The 20,879-nt window shown below is 40.1% G+C and overlaps 1 protein-coding gene and 1 pseudogene across 1 annotated transcript in view; one reads left to right on the top strand and one right to left on the bottom strand.

Moving 5' to 3' along the window:
* The window catches only part of Rbm6 (RNA binding motif protein 6), a 97,533-nt gene that overhangs the window by 35,103 nt on the left and 41,551 nt on the right, over nucleotides 1-20,879 (top strand). The window contains exon 6 of the mRNA XM_032910572.1: nucleotides 3,846-3,919. Coding sequence (XP_032766463.1) covers nucleotides 3,846-3,919 — 74 coding nt within the window. The remainder of the gene's footprint in view (nucleotides 1-3,845; nucleotides 3,920-20,879) is intronic.
* Nucleotides 17,020-18,308, bottom strand: LOC116907549 (annotated as a pseudogene).

The raw sequence follows: 20,879 nt of genomic DNA, 5'->3' as shown, positions 1-20,879 counted from the left end.
AAGGTTAGATTGATGGTTTAATTGTAGAGCTCTTACCTAGAATGTTCCAAAGTTCAATCCTTAATACTGAAAAAATGAAGAGATACAGTATGGTGGTTAATAGTATTCATTTTGGGGTTGGGGATTTAGCTCAGTGGTAGAGCGCTTGCCTAGGAAGCACAAGGCCCTGGGTTCGGTCCCCAGCTCCGAAAAAAAGAACTCCCCCCCCCAAAAAAAATAGTATCCATTTGAATGGAAACTGCTTGGCTTTAAAAGGCTTAGTACTGGCATTAAAACTAAGATGTCTTTGAGCGAATTACTTTTCCTTTCTATGTTTCCCATCAGTAAAATGAATTTAATAATATATACTTATATAATAGTCTTGTGGGGATTAAACCAGTATATGTTACAGAATTTTGTAGTAGAACCTTGTTTATAACAGGTACTATGTAACTACTAAGTGTCATTATCTTCTGGCAGTTTCTGAAAATCTTTATGATACAACTATGAAATTTAAATGCAGAGACTATTTGGGATCAAGATTGGGTACCTTAAAAAGACCTACACAATTGAAATTTAAATATATTTTCTTTTGATAGCTACACTTTAGTGCAACGGAAACTTGAATGATAGGCTTGTAAACTTAGTGTTATTGTAAAGTTGATATGTACAAAGTGATCATTGTTCCTCTTGTAGTCTATATATTTTCCTTCCCAGTGACTTTAGTATCAATACCTGCTTGTTTCTTCAACGAAGTATGAATTGTTGTGCATATCCTTGTTCTTCCCACAGAGTCTGTGTATTTCTCTGGGCCACAGTGTTTTCGTCTTTGGGCATAGCAAGGAAAGTTTGGGGCTTTGTAATCTGGTTTTAGTTGTCTGGTTTTTGGTGTGGTGTTTTTGTTTGTTTTGTTTTTGTTTTCAGTCACACATACATACACACACATTTTGGCAGCTGTGGAGAGAGTTTGTTCCCCATATCTCATTAACTCATTTGGGAAATGTTTTTAGTGTTAATCGAAGCAGTCAAGAGAATATCTGTTTGGTCTATGACTACTCCCTTCTGATGACTATAGACATGACTTTGAGTATTTGCAGTAGAAATTTGGTGGTAAAAGGTATCTATGCTCCTTGTGTTAGGCTTCATTGCTTCCAAAGTATATTTAGAACCATTTACAAAATGTAGAATGTCTTTTATATGTTTTTATATTTTATATATGTATATGTATATATATTTATGTATTATGCATGTACATATATATATGCATATAGATATGAAATCTGACAGACTAAGTTTGTTTAGAAAATTCCATTTGAACTGAATAAAAACAATTTCCATATTTAATAGGTTATATACAAATAAGTATACCAAAAACTTTGTGTTTCTTCAAATATTGACTAGTAAGAGGAAATTGACTTTTGTGGTAAGTTAAGCGAGTTGGAGTTAGCCAAAACTATGAAATTAGGATAGAGACTTTTGTCTCTAGATAGCTCTGGAGGCAGTTGCAGGTGAATTTCTATAACTTTATTAACAGCTTGTTTCACTTAGACAGTTCCAGACTAGCCCGATTTCCATGGGTGAGACTTTCTCTTTAAAAAAGAGGGGATGGGTCACATACACACCTTTAATCTCATCATATGAAGCAGAGGCAGGTAGATTTTTGTGAGTAAAAAAGGCCAGCTTGGTTTATAAGTAAGTGCAGATAGCCAGGGTTCTTTAATCTCAGCAGTTAGGGTTAGTGGATCTCTGTGAGTTTGAGGCCTGGTCTACAGGGCAAGTTCCAGGACAACCAGGGCTACAAAGAAGACTCTGTGTGTGTGTGTGTGCGCGTGCGTGCGTGCGCGTGTGTGTGTGTGTCTGTGTGTGTGTGTCTCTGTGTGTGTGTGTGTGTGTGTGTGTGTGTGTGTGTGTGTGTGTGTGTGTGTGTGTGGGGTAGTGGGGGCAGCATACTGTTTCTCAGTCTGAGGTAATGCTGAGGTTTTTGGTTGTTCTTTCTGGTTATTTCCTAAACTTAAAGCAAGGGTATACATCATTGTTTAACATTTTGTAATTAAAATAGTTACCAGGTCTAAAATCAAAGTTGTTACCATAAAATATTTAAGACCATTTAATCCATGTAACAAGGAATCAAACCCATTTTACCAAATTTGGTATGTTTAATTTTTAGAAAGAATGGTTAAAATTTGTGATCATATGTGTAAAAATGTTTTGCCTGCATGTATGTCTGTATGCCAGGTGTGTACCAGGTGCTTGTTGAGGTCAGAAGATGTCATTTTCTCCTGTGGGACTTTAGTTTCAGAAAGTTGCGAGACACCATGTTGGTAGTGGGAACCAAACCTGAATCCTTGGGAAGAGCAAGATTATGCTCTTAACTGCTGAGCCAACTCTCCAGCCCTTATTTTATTTTTGAGACAGGGTCTTACAATTTAGTCCAGGCCGACTTTGAGTTGCAATTCTCTTGTGTCAGCTTCCTGAGAGTTAAAATGATAAGCATATGTCACCAGGTCAACTTCTCTCTGTCTTTTTGCCTCTTGTTGGTTGTACATTTTGAATTTAGAACCTTATACACCACTGAATTAGACTAGCCGTTACCTTTGTTTGTAAGACAGTTTTTCTCTGTAGCCCTGTCTGTCCTGGAACTCACCCTGTAAACTGTTCCTTTTGATTCCTCAAGGAGTATCAGTTTTTTCTTGCTTTGCCTACTTTATATTTAAATTTTGCATAGGTTTTATGTTGTATTCTTTCCCCTCTATTTTATTTTTATCTCAATATATCACATCTATTTTTCTGTTCCATTTGCATACTATAATTTCTAGAGGTTTCTTTATCTTGTGAGGAAATGAAAGAAGCATAGAAGCCACATTGAACAGTACAGTAAGTGTATCTTTGTAGTTATATGGTAGCAGTATCAGGAACTATGAGGCAGGTGAATGAGTAGAGTTTAGCAGGCTGTAAATCCCATGACTTCCCAGTTTCATGGGTCATTAGAACCTCAGGTCTGAGCTGCAGATAATATTTTTCAGTGTTAAGGTGAAAGGTATTTTCTGATGATCCCTAGAGTTACTGAGCATACATCGATTATGATGATCCCTAGAGTTATTGAACATGCATTGATTACTAACAGCCGCCATCTTTCCCTCTGCTTGCTCTTCCATCAGCTTTTTGCATGTAAGCACAATTTTGGATCCAGCTATTTATATTTATGCTTTTATATCTTCCTCTTTTCATAAAATTTCTATTTCGCTTATGACTTGAGTTTGAAACCCAGGGAGGGAGGGTGGTGGTGGTGGTGGTGGTGGCTGTGGTGGTGGTGGTGGTTGACATGGTCTGTTCCCTGTCATCTAGAAGCCCACTGTGGTATCCAGATGTAGTGTCATTCAGTCAACACTTTTTTGAAAGTGGTTTCTGCTTGAAGAATGGTGACTCTCAGCACAGCTTTGGAACAATTGCTTCTCTTTCTTCTCTCTGGATACATTTTTTCAGATACTTTCCTGTTCTTGGTGGCTGTATTTCCAGAAGATTCAGCCTGTCATTAAAATGTTTTGGGTCTCCACATGAACTTTCTGTGAAATTACTCAGTTCTGTGGTACCCTTTCTTGTTCAGCAGTGATTAAAAAGAGCATATAATCTTCTTAATTAATAGGAAAAACAAAAGTCATTTGGAATGAATCCCAAAGTTCAGAAACACCCAGACTTTTCCTTCAGCACTTTTTTCTGTTTAAGGAAGCACTTTTGCCTAGTGTAGAGGAGGGAGGGGATAGATGGGAGGGCTTGTTTAAGGGGTTCAGAACAGGGGATATAAGTGTGTCTTTTATGTTTGCAAGGCACTAACACCACTCCCGTCTGTATTTAAATGCTGTCCCCAGGTTACGACTATGGCTATGTCTGCGTGGAATTTTCACTCTTGGAAGATGCCATCGGATGCATGGAGGCCAACCAGGTTGCTTTATACTTCGGTCAAATGATGCTGAAAGGATATATATTTTTAAATATGGGGGGAGGGTTTCAGATAATTTCACTTTGGAAAGGTGCAAGAAGTCTCCATCTTTAGAGCACTCAATACTTCCCGACACCAGTTGTGCAAAGGAACCTTTTTAAAAGCCGAGAAGACTTATTTACAGTGACTAATGGACACAGAGTCTGTTTGAGAAACTAGGTTCCAGTTCCAGGTTGACTGGGTTCCAGAGACTGCACGTGGGAAATATGACAGATCTGGAGTGTTTCCCTCTGCAGTGTGATAAGATGTGTGGGCTCCTGACACACATGATCTTAATTATCTAGGCTCTAGGACAGTTGATGGTAACACACAGACTTAGTTCCCTCAAGGCAACTAACTGGGAATTTTATGGCACTGAGGACCTACCTACCTGTGTTGTTTGAAGGAATGCCATTGAGGAGAAAAGAGGAATGGATAGGCTCGTGTCCGTCTCATTCATTCCTGCTCTTTGCCAGTTGGAGTGTTGTCTTCCAGGTGTTGGCTGCTCATAGTCAAAGATGGAGAAAAAAGATGGAGTCGAACTTACTGTTTGAAGTTCTAGAGGACTTACTCAGCTTTCTACCATTTATTGTCATCTCTGTCTGATTGAACCCTGACTAGTAGTTTGAGAAGGAATTACTAAATAGAATCCCTCTTGTTAGGATCAGTTTGCTTGGGAAAATCAATTTGCTTTGTCTCAGCTCCTGCATCTTAAGATGGGAGGGCAGGTAGGGATGTAGTGGGACTTGTATGTCTGCCCACACAGCATCTGTGCAGCACAAAAGAAGGCTCTCCCAAAGGAGAGTAATTAAATGTAATCTTTTCTGTAGCCTGCTGCTTTTTCTTCAGCTTTGTTCCACTCAGCATGATTCATGACATTACTGCCCCCCACCCCCAGCCCCCTTGTGAGACAAGGCCTCACTGTGTAGCCCTGTCTGGCCTGGAACTTACAGAGACACATCTGCCTCAGCCTCCTGAGAATCAGGCCCTGTGTTACATAGCTAGCTTCACAGGCCCAGCTTTACTGTTTACTTCTTTGTGGGGAAGGGTTTTCCCGTGTTGTAGTGGAGATAGTATTGCGGGTTGTTGGTTTGTTTATTTACTTCTAAGGCATGATCTCTTTCTGCAGCCTAAACTGCCTAAAATTAACTGTGTGGCCCAGGGTAAGTGTGAAAGTGTGGTGGTCCTCCTGTTTTGGCTTCTAAGTGCTGGGATTATAATTATGAATACTGTCTTAGTTTGGTTCTTACTGCTTTGACAAAACACTATGGCCATAAGCAACTTCAGGATGAAGGGGTTTATTTTAGGTTCCAATTCACAGTTCATCATGAATTTTGAAGTAGGGCAGGAAGTCAAGGCAGGAACCTGGAAAGCAGGAACTTAAACCAGAGGCTGTAAGGGAGTGCTATTCACTGTCTTATTGCCCATGACTTGCTCAGCCTGCTTTCTTATTCTGTCTAAGACCAGTTACGAATTCCTTCCCATAAGCTGGGCCCTCTCAAATCAAACGATAATAATTGATAATAACAATAAAGTCCTACAGGCCAGTCTTATGAAGGCTTTTTTTTGTTCTCTAAGTTTGTGTCAAGTTGACAAAAAGCAATCAGCATAGCTATCTCTAGATATACTGATGTATTACACTTTTAAAAAAAGATTTATTTATTTTATGTATGTGAGCACACTGTTGCTATCTTCAGACACACTACAAGAGGGTGTCAGATCTCATTAGAAATGGTTGTGAGCCACCATGTAGTTGCTGGGAATTGAACCCAGGACCTTTGGAAGAACAGACAGTGCTCTTAACCAATGAACCATCTCTCCAGCCCATGTGTTGTACTTCTTAGAAGTAGAAGCACTATCTACTATCCAATCACCAAAGAGGAACTGGATGAGGACATTTTCTTTAATAAGTATTCTTACTGCCTCTCCATCACCAAATCTTTTAATAAGTATTAATCAGAATTTGTATTAACTTCTTATTTTATGAAGAAGAGTGAAAGTTCTAATCTCTATGATTCTATCCTGATAGCCTCTCTGAAAATTATTATTTTCTTATTAATTTATAAACAATTTCTTTTTAATATTTTACTTATTTATTATATATGAGTACACTGTAGCTGTCTTCAGACACACCAGAAGAGGGCATCGGATCCCATTACAGATGGTTGTGAGCCACCATGTGGGATTTGAACTCAGGACTTTTGGAAGAGCAGTCAGTGCTCTTAACCACTGAGCCATCTCTCCAGCCCAAGCAATTTCTTTTTAACAGTCTTGCCATTGTCTCACTATTAGTAGTTAAAATACAAGTAGGAGGACCTTGGCAGATGCTGTCCCTTTTGTACTGTTCTTTCCCGAGAATGCTGGGTTTTTGTTTGTTTTGTTTTTTTTACACTTGATCTTAGCCAAAAGACCAAGAAGCAGTTGTTTTGTTTTTTAAAGACATGTTCTTACAAAAGAAAAAAAAAAAATAGAACAAGTTGACCTGGGACTCTATGGTAGATCATGCTGGCCTAGAACTGTCAGAGAGCCATTTGTCTCTGCCTCCTGAAGGCTATAGTTAAAGGCTTGTGACATCATGCCCAGCTTATCAATGCTTTTTTTATTTTTTTTTAAAGATCAGTACTGTTTTTAATCTTCAGAGTGTCATATCAACATTGCCTGAGGATATAGCTCAATAATAGAGTTTGCATGGCAAGCGCAGGGGATCTCAGATCCCCTAGTAATTAGGATGCTAGAACAAAGCAGGAACAGAGCACCAACAGAACACCTTAAGAGGTGTGGAAGCTGCTATGATAAAGTGCAGGAGGTGCTTTGTTCCAGATTGCAATTAAGGTAGTCCTGTATCTGAACATGGTTGTATTTATCTGTAATCCCAGCACTTGGGAAGCCTAGGATAGTAGTATTTTTAGGCCATCCCAGGCTATGTTGTAAGATTCTGTCTCAAAACAAAACAAACCCTCAAGTCAGCTCTTTGACTTTTAGGACCTTATAATTCTATTCCTTGAAAGGAGACAAGCTTTCCCTGGGCCGGCAAAGACAGCTTATCAAGTAAAGCCACTGTTGCCAAGCCTGGCAAACTGACTTCGATCCCTGGGACATCTCCCCCGCCCCCAACCCCACCCCATGACTGGAAGGAGAGAGACAGCTCTTCTCTGACCTCCATATGGGTGCTAGGGTGCATCCCCCAAATTAAATAAATAAATGTTTAAAAATACATCTTAATATTCTTTTTTTTTTTTTTCTTCCTTTTTTTTCCGGAGCTGGGGACCGAACTCAGGGCCTTGCGCATGCTAGGCAAGCGCTCTACCACTGAGCTAAATCCCCAACCCCACATCTTAATATTCTTTAAGTCAACTTCATTTCCTAGACTTTTATTCCTCCCCTTCCCATAGAATCCTCTCTTGCTGAACCCTATAGTCTTCATGTTTAGAACAGTATTCTTTTAATAGCTTTTCTCATACCTCAGGGCATATGTAAATCATCTTGAAGGGAAAAATTTTGATTGAAAAAAACATGAGATCTTCAGGAAATCCTTTGTGGCTAATTTTTTAACCTCCCTTGGTCTAAAGTCCTACTGTTCAAATATCATGATGTGCTGCTGTATTTAGGGGTCTTCACCTCCTTTGTTCCCAGATAGTCACAGGACCTCCTAAGCAAATAACACAGAGACCTAGTGTTGATTAATAAGCTGCAAGCACTAAGCTGAGTGGCTCTGAGCCCTTCTAACCCTCTAGAGCTGCCTATTTGCTAGTCAGATGGTACTACTACCAGCAACCTTAGTCTTGCCCTGGCTTGCTATGCTCCATGTGTGTCCTTCCTTATGGCTACTCCTCCTGGTCCATCCACATGGTCTCTTCTTTCTCTTCTTCTCCCCCACCCCTAACTCCTGTCCTCTCTCTTCTGTCTCCTTGGGACTCCCTTACTGATCTTGGATGTCCCACCTCCTGTTCTCTTCTACCCAGCTATAGGCTCTTTATTAACCAATCAGAGATGACAAGAAACAATTTTAACCTAACATTGAGGCTGGTGATGGTTGAACACATAGTAGTCAGGACTACAACCAGATATCTGGGCATAGAACTCAGCATCTTAAGTACTCAGTGCACAAAACCATCGCCCAACAATGAGCCCCAGTGTGGACTGAACAAGGTCATTCATTTTTTGGGTGTTGTGTGCAAGGATGCTGAGGATGCTTCAGGGAACAAAGCTATATAATTTAATTTTTAAACTATATAACTTAATTTTAATGGAGAAAAATAGGACAAGTTGACAAAATTAAAAATAGCACAATATATGGTAGTGCTGAGTGCTATTTAAAAACGAACAGAGAAGCTTGTTGAGTGATCGCATTAGAGAAGTGATTCTTGATGAGCAATATATGCAGAATACTTAATAGAACAGCTGGCACTTGATAAGCATTTGAAATTAGATAAACTTGTCTTTTCTCCATTTTCTCTTTTTGTATATCTTTCTTTGTATATCTTTTTGTATATCAAATGGTTTCTGATCATAATTCCAGGGAAATAAAGGATGTTGTATTTAGATTAAGGCCCTTAATGCCACAGTAGTGACAGGGCTTATGAAGGACTAGAATGCAAAGAAGTTTATGTACAAACAAAAAATGTTTGTAGAAGGTTGTTTTAGTCTATCTGCTTTCCTTTTTTCCAAGTTTTACTTAACTTACTTAACGAATTATTTCTCTGATTTGTCAGAGATCTGCTGAAAGCTTCTGAGCAGGTCGGATTGTGTCTGTGAGTAGTTCTAAGTTCACGTTTCTATGAACGGTTGTAAATTGGGGTTTTCATGACTTTCTGCTGTGTTAATAAGACATCTCTTTATCAATGATAGATATTTGTTATTTAGGGGATGGAAATAAAGGGTTCAGCTGGCCAGCTCTGTGTGATTCACTTGTGAGGCTGTTCAGGATGATAACCTCTTCTCACTGACCGCACCTGGAAGTCAAGTGGGAACGATCTCTGCATCAGTATTGTGACCAGGGAGTCTCATCAGTAGGGAGTGGTCAGCAGTCTGTCTGGACAAATAACGTGAGCAAATGTGAAGATACAAGGGTATTAGCTCACGCCCTCAAGCCCTTTGTCTATGTGAAAGACAGTTACTTTGTGAAACAGGGCTTTCATTTGTTTTTTATCCTTCATTGGGAATTTTTTGTTTTAAGGTAGGATTTCTCTATTGTGTGGTTCCTATTGGTCATTACTTAATTGCTACATTTGCCTTTAATATTTATTAATTCATTTATTTATGAGTTAGGGTCCCGCCATGTAACCTTGACTGGATTGGTACTCGCTGTATAGATCAGGCTCAGTTTGAACTCATACAGATCCACTGCTTCTGCCTCTTGAGTGCTGGAATTAAAGTTATGCACTACCAAGCCTGGCCTGGAAATGAATTTCTAACAGTGTCATATACCTTCTGTCTTCTTTGTTGTCCGAGTTCATTACTACTGCTGAGGAAGACTGTCATGACCTTTGGTTATGTATACTATTGCACTGAGACCCAGGGAGATGAGTCAGAAGTTCGGTGTTCAGTACTGAGCCAAGTAGCATGAGCTGAACTCAGTGAAATGATTTTTAATTGTTCAGTAGGAATTTTCAGATTTGTTACTGTGAAGCTTGCTGCCTGTTCTTTGTTCATATCTTTTCCTAAGAAATTACTTCTTGGGAATTTTTACTGTTTTTGTTGTTGTTTGTTTGTTTGTTTTGGAGGGGTCATTTTAAAACAGAGTTTCTCTGTGTGGCTCTGGTTGTCCTGGAACTTGCTCTGTAGACCAGGCTGGCCTTGAACTCTTAGAAGTTCGTCTGCTTCTGCTTCCCAGGTGCTTGGATTAGATGAATGACATGTGCCACCACTGCCTGGTTGTTGGGTTTTTCCTGACTTTCTAAGGTACAAAGAAGAGAGATGCCCCTACCACCTAACAGGAAAATTCCCTCTGACACCATTTTTTTCTTCTGTGAGTAATGAAGGCTGTGAAATATGTGTTTTATAAAACTATTTTCTACCAACAAAATTAAGAGAGACTGAAGTGACTAGGTTTTTTGTGAAGTTCTATACAGGAAGCTAGGTCTTATTTACTTTTTGTGTCTTACAATACTTAATTTTAAAAAACAAAACAAAACAGGATGTGTTTATGGTATACATGTATGTGTAGATATCAGAGGACAACTATGTAGAGTTTGTTCTCTCTTTGCACTAGGGTTCCTGGAATCAAACTCAGGTATTAGGCATGGGCTTCAAGTGCCTTACACACACACTTAGCTGTCTCACTGGTCCAACAAATCTTTCTTGTGTTTTGAACCAGGGCCTGTTTCAAGTCTAGGTGGTTTCAAAGTGACTTTTCTGGCTTCAGCCTCTAAAAGTGTGAAAGTATAGGTGTGCCTCCTGAAAACATTTTTTTGAAACAGTTCTCACTATGTAGCCTTTGTGGGATTGTACCTTCATGTGTAAAACAGGCTGTCCTAGAATTCACAGAGCTCTACCTGTCTGCCATTGGGACTAAAGATGGGTGCTGTCATTACAGCTTTAAACAAAATCTTAAATGTGAATTGTCCTTGTGATTGAAATTGATGCTGTGGAGAAAGACTATCTGTGGCCCATCAAGGAAAAAGTAAAGACCTAGATTGTTGGATTCATAATAGCAATAATGATATAATGCAATCTGAAACATTTCAGTACTTCAGTTCTGTGCATGCCAAGAAGCAAAAGCAACAAGGAAACCATTCTTATTCATAGCAATAATAAGTGAATCTGTTTAACTGTTCAGAAGGTTGTATTTTCACTTAAATTACTCTTACCTCAAAACATTAACTGAGAAAAGTGTGGTTTCCTGGACAACACTGTTTTATAACTTGTGTTTAGGTCATGCCTGACTTCTTGGAAATGTCAACTTCAGTACCTTTCAGTTGTTCTCAATACAGATAAGAGCAGAAACATGGGGACGTGCAGAAAAATAGAATGTAAAGTAAGGATTATTGAAGGTTCTTGTTCTTAGGAGAATTGGTGTATTCAAGTGAAAACACAGGCTGAGGTAGAATCCAGTATCTGTCTTTTTCAAGAGAGTTGCCAGCATATACAAATCTTAATTTGTTTTTTGTTTTTGTTTTTTTTTTTATTAGTTATTATTTATTTATTTTAGTTGTATGAGTAGTTATACGAGTAGTTGTCACTGTCTTCAGACACAAGAGGGCATCAGATCTCATTACAGGTGGTTGTGAGCCACCATGTGGTTGCTGGGATTTGAACTCAGGACCTCTGGAAGAGCAGCCACTGAGCCATCTCTCCAGCCCTTAATTTGGTTTTTGAAAATTAAATTTTTTTATTTATTTTGTGGAGTGTGAGGGGAACACCTGGATGTTTATGGTGGTCAGAGGACCTTTTGCAAAACTTATTTCTTTCCTTCCCTGTGTGGGTGCTAGGGATTGAACTTAGACAGTCAAGCTTGGTGGCAGACGCCCCCATCCACTGAAACGTCTTGCTGGACTGAGTTAGTCTTTAAAAAGATTTATTAATTTTGACTTTTGAAATAGTTTTTTGTAGCACAGGTTGGCCTCCAGCTTATTGTGTAGCTGAGGCTGGTATTGAACTGCTGATTCTCCTGTCTCCATCCCGCATTGCTGTGATTATAGATATGGTCTACCATACTCAGCTAAGTAAGTCTGTTTTTCTTAGTGTCGTTGTATGTAAATGTTTTGCCTGCCTGTGCATATGTGCAGCGAGTGCATGCTTAGTGCCTGAGGAGGTTGGAAAAGAGGGTGGATCTTCTGGAACTAGAGTTATGGTTGGTTGTGAGTCACCATGTTGGTGATGGGAATCAAGCCTGGGTCTTCTTTCTGCAAGAGCAATAGTGCTCTAAGCCAGTGATCCATCTCTCCAGCCCCTCAGCTCAGTAAGTCTTATATTATTTAACAGTTCCTGTGTTAGTGCCACGCACTATGTTCTAAAAAAGAAGTCCATGGCAGTTCTCAGGAGTGGAATGCATTTTTTCCCTTTGGTTGATTTTTGTTGATACTGTTGTTTAGTTTTTCTTTCATTTCAACAATATTTCTTCTTTTTTTAATTAATTTTATTTTATTTGCATTGGTGTTTTGCCTGTGTGTATGTATGCTTGTGTGGTGGTATCAGATCATGGAGTTATAGACAGTTGTAAGCAGCCATGTGGGTGCTGGGAATTGAACCTGGGTCCTCTGGAAGAGTAGTCAGTGCTCCCAGTCACTGAGCTATCTCTCCATATTTAGGCCTATTTGTTGAAATTGCTGGTCAGAATACTGCTACTTGGCCTCCATATGTCTTCCAGTGCATTAGCTCTTGAGAAAAATCTTTATTTTCTCAAGTGAAAGCAAGAGACAGCGCAGCATGGAATATGGTCAGACCACAGTGAAAATGTAACCTGTGCCTTTAAACCTCGGTTCTGACAGCCAGCCTCCAGCTTACTCCACCTCAGGCCCTAACTATTAATTACTTCTTTTGTTTGTTTGTATTTTGTTTTGTTTTTCAAGACAGAGTTTCTCTGTGTAGCCCAAACTATTCTGGAACACACTAGACCAGGCTGCCTGGAAATCAGAGATCTCTGCCTGCCTCTGCTTCGCAAGTACTAGGATTAAAGGCCTGCACCACCATGCCCAGTTTATAAAAAGTACTTCTTGTAAATGTAATAAATGTCATTTTGAAATTTAATGAAAATGTTCACAGAATTTCTCCTATGATAGATTTGTTATTTGATTTTATTTGCTTTTGTTTTTTGAGACAGGGTTTCTTAGTGTAACCAGCCCTGGTTATCCTGGACTTGCTTTATAACCCAGGCTGGCTTGGAACCCATAGAGATCTGACTGCCTCTGCCCTCGTGTGGCCTGCCTGGGATTTTAAAGGTGTGCAGTTAATGTGCCTGGCTTTGTGGTTACTTTTGCTATGTATAAATCATGACTCACTTCTATAGGTTGAAATAATTTAGTTTTAATATTTTATAAATTGGAAAATGCTTAGTATATATTTTAAATTTGTGCTTTTTATCATATCTCTTTGAGTCTTTTTTTTTTTTTTTTTTTTTGCCTAATGTTGAATTTTTATTAAAATAGCATTTGTAAGTTGCTGGTATTCTTAGTTTTGTGGTTTTTAGAACTTGATTGCACATGGTGTGGTTTGTTTTCTGTTATGATAAATATCAAGACCAAAAATAACTTGTAAAGGAAAGGATTTACTTCATCTTACCGCTTTCAGTCTGTCATGAAAGAAGAATTCAGTGCAGGAACCAAAGCAGATCCATGGAGTAATGCTGTTTATTGGCTTGCTTTTCATGGCTTGTTCAGTTTGCTTTTTTATAATACCAAGGATAACTTACTTGCCCTTGGATGACAGTGCCCACAGTAGGCAGGGCCCTTCCCCATCAACCAGGACAGACTTGTCCTCAGGTGACTCCAGCTTATATCAAGTTGACAGAAACTGACTAGCATAGATGGATATTGGAAAAAAAACAAAAACAAAAAAACAGAGAACTCGGCAGTTAAGATCACTTGTTGCTCTTTCAGGGGCCCTGGGTTCAATTTCCAGCACCTACATAGTGATTCACCAGCATCTGTAACTCTAATTCTAGCGGACCTAATGACCTTCTACTGGCCTTCTCAGGCACCAAGTATACATATGTTGCACATAAATACTTGCAGGCAAAATACTTGTACATAAAATAAATGTAACAAAGAATTAATTGGAAAAGAAAAACCAAAAATATATATCATTCTGATAATGGAACCAGGGGTTGGACAGAAATATAGCTAAGTTTGTCGTCTTGATGGTAACTTTGGCTTATGGCCTTATATATGAGTTATGACAGAGTCTTTAAGGACTTAGTGTTATGGGGCTGGAGAGATGACTTGGTGGTTAAACAATAGGCAGCTTTTCTACAGTACCTAGATTTGATTCCCAGCACCCTCATGAAGGCTTACAACTGTCTAACTTCCTGTCCTCTGCAGGCAACAGGAGCACACATGCTACACAGATGTACATGCAGACAACACACTCACACGTAACAAATAAGTAAATTAAGAGAAGGGGGGGATGTAATGGGGGTTTATGGACGGGAAACTGGGAAAGGGGATGACATTTGAAATGTAAATTTACAAAATCCAATAAAAAAAGAAAGAGGGAAGTCGGAAGAGGGAGATATGGGAACTGAGGGAACTGATAAAAGATCTTTAAATCTCTGGGGGTGTACTTCAGATGGTAGTGATGATGAACTCTATAAGTTCAAAGGAAGGGTATTATGAAAACATCTCCACAGCATTCTTTGCTTCTTTGATGAAGTATTTGCTCTCACATATTCTCCTTCCATAGTGTGACATTTTATTTCCCCTTTCCAGAAGCTGAACAACTGTGGCTGCTTGATCTTGAACTTTGTACCTTATAGAACTGCAAACTAAAAAACCTCTTTTGCTATAAGTTAGCCTGTTTCAATCATTTCATTATGATGGCAGTAAGCTTTCATTACAGAAACTTGATACCAAGAAGACTTTCAGATAGTGTAAACTTGGCCGCCACAGCAATGTTAGGATTCCACCATCAGTACTTAACTGGGTTTTTGTGATGCTTATTTGGTTTTGTTTATTTTATTTATATTTGCAAGGCAAGGCCCTGTACATGTTAAGCAAGTGGCCTACCACTAAGCAAGCTACTACCTACCTACCTTCCTACCTATATATCTTGTTTTTCTTTTCTTTCTTTTTTAAAAATGTACTTATTTTTCAGAGATGAAGTTCTCACTATGTAGTTTGGCTGTCCTGGAACTTGCTATGTGACCAGGATGACCTTCACTCTTGCATCTATCTCCCAGGTGCTAGGATTAAAAGCCCATGGCTGTGTGCCTGGAGTGTTTGCTTATTGTTTTCTTATTATTTTTTTTTTTTTTTAATTTGTGCATGTGTTTGGTGTTGGTCAAGGCCAGGAGGAGTCATCAGATTTCCTGGAGCTGGAGTTAGACTTTAGTATGAGTAACTTCATGTTAGTGCTGGAAACCAAGATTGGGTTCTCTGCCTCTTAAACATAAAACTGTTTCTTGGAGCCCAGCTCTTTTTTTCTTAAGGCAGGATCCTACTATGTAGTTCAGGTTGGCCTCAAAGTCTGCATTCTCCTGTCTCAAGCTCTGGGGTTCCATCTGGCTTCCTCCCAACCACTGTCATTACAGGCAGTTCATAACTAGCTTTTCGTGTAGGTGCTGGGGGTTCTGAGCTCATGTGGCAAACACTTGGCTGGCAGTGTCATCTCTCCAGCCTCTATGCTTAAAAAGTGGTATCATGTTTTTGTATAGTTGCTAGATCCTTTCCATTGTTGCTATTTTGAGACTAAATTTTGCTATACTGCCCTGGTGACTGCAGTTTTCTGTATAACAAGGCTAACCTCAAACTTGTAGCAATCCTGTTTCTGTATCTTGAGTGCTAAGATTAGAGTCATGAGCCTAACTTCTATATGTTTGACAGCCATTGCCTATTCTTTTGGGAAATTGAGATGTTTAGACTAAAAATTAGATGGATGGATGCATAGGCATATAAAGACAAATGATCCTTACTATTGATTGCAATTCTAGCTGAGGATTTTAGATTTGTGTGTGGGGAGGTGGTGGTGGTATGTGTTCCCATAAATTTATTTGCCTATGCAGACATATGTTTGTAGGGTAAAGGTTAACATCAGTGTTTCTTCCTCAGTCAGTCTTCTACTTTATTTACTTATTTATTTAAGACAGGGTTTCTCATTAACCCTGAACTTCCCTGTTTGGGCTAGATTGGTTGAGGATCTCATTGTCTCTACCCTCCACATTGGGTTACAGATGCACGCTTCTGTGTCCACCTTTTAACCTAGGTTCTAGGAGGACCTAAGTTGAGGTCCTTATGCTTGAGTAGCAAGCGCGTTCCCTACTGAGCATCTGATATTTCATCTCAGAATTATAGAATGCGGTGAGTATTGCCGAACTCCTGGTAGTGCTGAACTCAGACATTCTCATCTCCTATTTTCCACAGATACAGTGTTTAATGTTGTTATTTACCCTGTGGTTCATAAATTGTATATGTACATTTCTGAGTAAGGGTATTGATGTTCCTGGGTAAACTTATTTAAAATAACACTTGCTTTTGCGCTGACTCAGCAGATGAAGGCAATTGTCCTCAGTCTAAATTTTTCCTTATGTATGTCTCATGTAGGAGCTTTATGGTTTGCATTTACATGTGGGTCTAATGTGTGTTTAGTTAACCTTCATGATAGAGTAAGATTACCTTTTGCATATAGATATCTGATTGTTTCTGTGTCTTTTGTTGAAAAACTGTATTGAGCTAGGTATGGTGGGGCACTTGGGAAACTAAAGCAAGACGACTACCGTGAGTTCAAGGCTAGTCTGAGGTACATTGTGAATTGCAAGCTAAGCTGAGCTATAGAATGAGTTTGTATCTCAAGAAAAGAAAAAACAAAATGTAACAACATCAAAAGAATATTCTAATTCTATTGAATTTCGTTTCTTCCTTGTCTAAGATCTTTGCATGAGTCTTTTTTTAAGTCCTGTCTTTGTTTTGTTTTTTGTTTGTTCTTTCATCAGTGCCATACTCTGTTGTTTACTGTGTCTTTATAGTCAATTTTAAAGTTAGTATCAATCTTTTATTTATTTTTTGGTATTTTAGGTTTTTTTTGCGGGGGGGGGGACTTCTGCGGCTTTTATTTTTGCATGTAAACCACTGGGGGGAGTCTTGATGGTGTGGGTACCCTAGAGATTAGGCTGGAGTTCTGAGGGTCCAGACACTAGCTGGAAAGTCAGGTGACAGAAACAATGATTCAGACCGGTCACATGATTACAAAGCTGGGGGCTCCAGCAGGGCTCCTGGTGGTCAGGGGTGGACATCTAAGGAAGCAGTGACATGGGAGGGGCAAGCACTGGGCCAGCCTTGAGCCGCCTGGATGACATCAGGGACAGAGGACCTGGTAGCTCCAGGGATCTCTGTTCCATGCCTTACTTGGCCAGGATGTTCTGAAGGACCTGCCAGCAAACTTGGCTTTGCTGCCCAGCTCCTCCTCAATTCTAAGGATCTGATTGTACTTGGCCAGGCGCTCAGATCAGCAGGGGGCACCAGTCTTGATCTGCCCAATGCAGAGCCCCACCACCAGGTCCGCAATGAAAGTGTCCTCAGTCTCCCCAGATTGACGGGACACCATGACACCCCAGCCATTGGACTGGACCAGCTTACACACCTGCAGAGACTCGGTCACAGAGCCAGTCTGGTTCACTTTCAGCAGGAAGCAGTTGCAGGACTTCTCACCTGCAGCCTTGGCGATCCGCTTAGGGTTGGTCACCGTGAGGTCGTCCCCCACCACCTGGATGCCTGCAGTAGCTGTGAACTTCTGTCAAGCATCCTAGTTGTCCTGGTCAAAGGGATCTTCAATGGAGACCACTGGGTAGTCCTTGATGAAGGACTTGTACAGGTCGGCCAGCTGGTCAGGTGTGATGTACCAGCTGGCGTCATCTGGAGACTTGAAGTCCAGGTTATACTTGCTAGCCCTGTAGAACTCGGAGGTAGCCACATCCATGCTGATGACAACCTGGTCAGTGTAGCTGGCCTTTATAATGGCAGACTTGAGCAGCTCCAGTGCTTCTTTGTTCTCCAGGATGTTAGGTGCGAATCCACCGTCATCACTCACATTGGTGGCGTCTTTCCGGTACTTCTCCTTGATGACGTTCTTCAGGTTGTGGTAAACCTCTGCTCCAATGCACATGGCTTCCTGGAAAGAGGATGCCTCCACAGGCAAGATCATGAACTCTTGCATGGTCAGCTTGTTGCCAGCGTGAGAACCGCCGTTGATCACATTGAAAACTGGGACGGGCAGGATGATTTCAGGGTTGCCGGCCAAGTCAGCAATGTGATGGTAAAGGGGCACCCCCTTCTCCACAGCACCAGCCTTGCAGACAGCCAGGGACACTCCCAGGATAGCATTTGTACCAAACTTAGATTTACTCTCCGTGCCATCCATCTTGATCATCAGCTGGTCAATCTTCTCCTGTTCCACAACATTCAGTTTCTTGCTAACCAGAGCAGATGCAATAGTGTTATTGATGTGTTCAACAGCCTTTGAGACACCCTTCCCCATGAAGCGGGTCGTATCATTGTCTTGGAGTTCTAGGGCTTCGTAGATGCCAGTAGATGCACTGCTGGGCACCGCAGCACGGAAGAGACCTTTTGTGGTGTAGAGATCCACCTCACGGAGTCAAAGATCTCTCTGGCATGGATCTTGAGAATGGACATGGTGAAGTTCTGGCAGTAGGATCGCTGCGGAGGAAGGAAAGAGGGTCCTGTAGACACTGAAGGGAGTCTTAAGGACAGACATGAGCGCGACTCTGTACTGGAGCAGCCGGTATTTTAGTTTTAATGCTTTGCTTTCCACACAAAATTTTTTATAATTAAATCTGAGTTTATGGGCTGGAGAGCTAGTATGGAAGTTAAGTAAGCACAGGTACTGTGCTGGACATGCTGGTATAGGCCTTTATTCCCAGCATTAGATGGCAAAGACGGGTGGATCTCTTATGAATTTAAGCTCAGCCTGGTCTAGTAAGTTTCACAACAACCAGGACTGTGTAGAAAGATCCTGCTCAATAAAAAAACAAAGAAAATAAAATAAACCTTTTTATAAACATTAAGATTATTTCCATATAAACTGTAGGATTCTTTCTTGATGTCCACAAATAGAAATGCATTCTTTGACTTTCTTTTTTTTTTTTTTAATCGACCCATTCTTTGACTTTCAATTACGTTGAAGGCCTAAAAAATATTTAGCTCAGTGGTTAAGATAAAGGGCTGCTCTTTGAGCATATCCAGATTCTGTTCCCAGCACCCACATGGCGGCACACAACTGCCTGTAAGTAGGCTTCCAGGGGTACTTGCATGTACATGGTTCATGTCACATACACAGGCAGAATGCTGTATATAAAAAAAAATAAAAAAAAAAGAACTGACATCTTAGTGATATTATTTCTTTTCAGTAAAGTTGAATTTATTTATATATTAATTGATTTCTTTTATTAGTATTTGCCTTGAACCGAAGAGATCCACCTGCCTCTCCTTCCACAGTGATGGCATTAAAGGTCTATGCCACCATGCTGTGAATGACCTTTTATAGTTTTTCTTATATGGCTTTTATACATATTATTAGATTTACAACCTATTATTTCTTGTTATTAATATCATATCTTTGGTTTTGTTTGTTTGACTGCATGGCCCAGGCTGGCCTCAAATTTATAATCTTGGATTTCTCAGGACTGGTATTATAGATGTACCTCACTGTCCTCAACTATTGTGTTTTTTCTTTTTTAATTATTCATTGTATGTGTATGAGCGTTTGCTTGCATATGTTTCTTTGTATCATGTGCATGCAGTGCTCAAGCAGGCCAGAAGAGGTTGTTGCCTGTCCTGGCTGAAATTACAAACTATTGTTACTGTCATCAGTGCTAGAAATTAAACTCTGGTCCTCTGGAAGAAGAATCGGTGGTCTTAATCATTGAGCCATCTCTTCTGCCCTTGATACATATATTATTTATAAACTCTAATTAGCTGAATTTAGGACATTTTATGTTTTAATCTAGTTTGTATTGATGTAATAAAACCCCTAAGTCTAGGTAGTTTTTTTTTTTTTTTCTTTTTTTTTTTTTTGGAGCTGGGATCGAACCCAGGGCCTTGCGCTTGTTAGGCAAGTGCCTCACCGCTGAGCTAAATCCCTAACCCTGGTAGTTTTTTATTTATTTACTTATTTTTTTTAGAATAATTTATGTGAATGAGAGTGCTTTACCTTCATGTGTGTGCCCTGTGTGTGTGCCTTGTGCCTTCTTTCAGAAAAGGTTATCAAATTACCTGGAACTGGAGTTGTGGTTGATGATAACTGAACCCGTGTCTTTTACAATAGTAGTAAGTGCTCTTACCTACTGACCCATGTGTCTATTCCCCCTGTCTGGATGTCTTAGTCAGGGTTACTGTTGCTGTGAAAAAACACCTACCAGAAGGAAGTTGGGGAATGTGGTGGTTTGAATGAATATGCTTGGTCCAGGGAATAGCAATATTAGGAGGTGTGGCTTTGTTGGAGTAGATAAGGCCTTTTTGGAGGAAGTGCATTACTGACCACAGGGGTCAGTTTTGAAGCTCCAGCCAATGCAGAAGAGTCAGCTTCTCCTGACGGCCTTCGGATCTCAGCTCCTCCAGCGCCATGCCTGCCTGTATGCTGCCATACTTCCTGCTGTGATGGTAATGGACTTAACCTCAGAACCTGGAGACCAGCCTCAATTAAATGTTGTCCTTTATAAATGCTGCCTTGGTTATGGTGTCTCTTCACAGCAGTGGAAATCCTAAGACAGAGAGGAAAGAATTTATTTGGCTTATACTTCCACATTCATAGTCCATCATTAAAGGAATTCAGGGCAAGAACCTGGAAGCAGGAGCTCATGGAGAGGTCCTGCTTCCTGGCTTGTTCAGCCCACTCTCTTAAAGAACCCCGGACCACCAGCCCAGGTGTAGCCCCACCTACAATGGGCTGAGCCCTCCTAATGACTAATTGAGCAAAAGCCCTAAAGTCTTGCTTATAGCCAGATCTCATGGAGCCGTTTTCTCAGTTGAGGCTCCTTCCTCTCCAGTAACTCTAGCTTATGTCAAATTGACATAAAACTAGTGAGCACAACTGACTACTTGTCAACTTGGAATACAACATTATCACTGTTAAGTCACTACCTTCCCTCTCCTGTTCATCGCTAATACCAACATTACAACATAAAACATCTATACTTTAAGTTCCGAATTCTTACAAACCAAACATGTAAAGTTCAGTCTCTTTTAAAAAATCAGAATTGTCTTTTAAAATTCATGATCTCTCAATTGTGGGCTCATATAAAATCAAATATTAGTTAGAT

Source organism: Rattus rattus, chromosome 8 (assembly GCF_011064425.1).
Source record: "Rattus rattus isolate New Zealand chromosome 8, Rrattus_CSIRO_v1, whole genome shotgun sequence".
Taxonomy (NCBI): Eukaryota; Metazoa; Chordata; class Mammalia; order Rodentia; family Muridae; genus Rattus; species Rattus rattus.
This window is presented reverse-complemented; position numbering and strand designations above follow the sequence as displayed.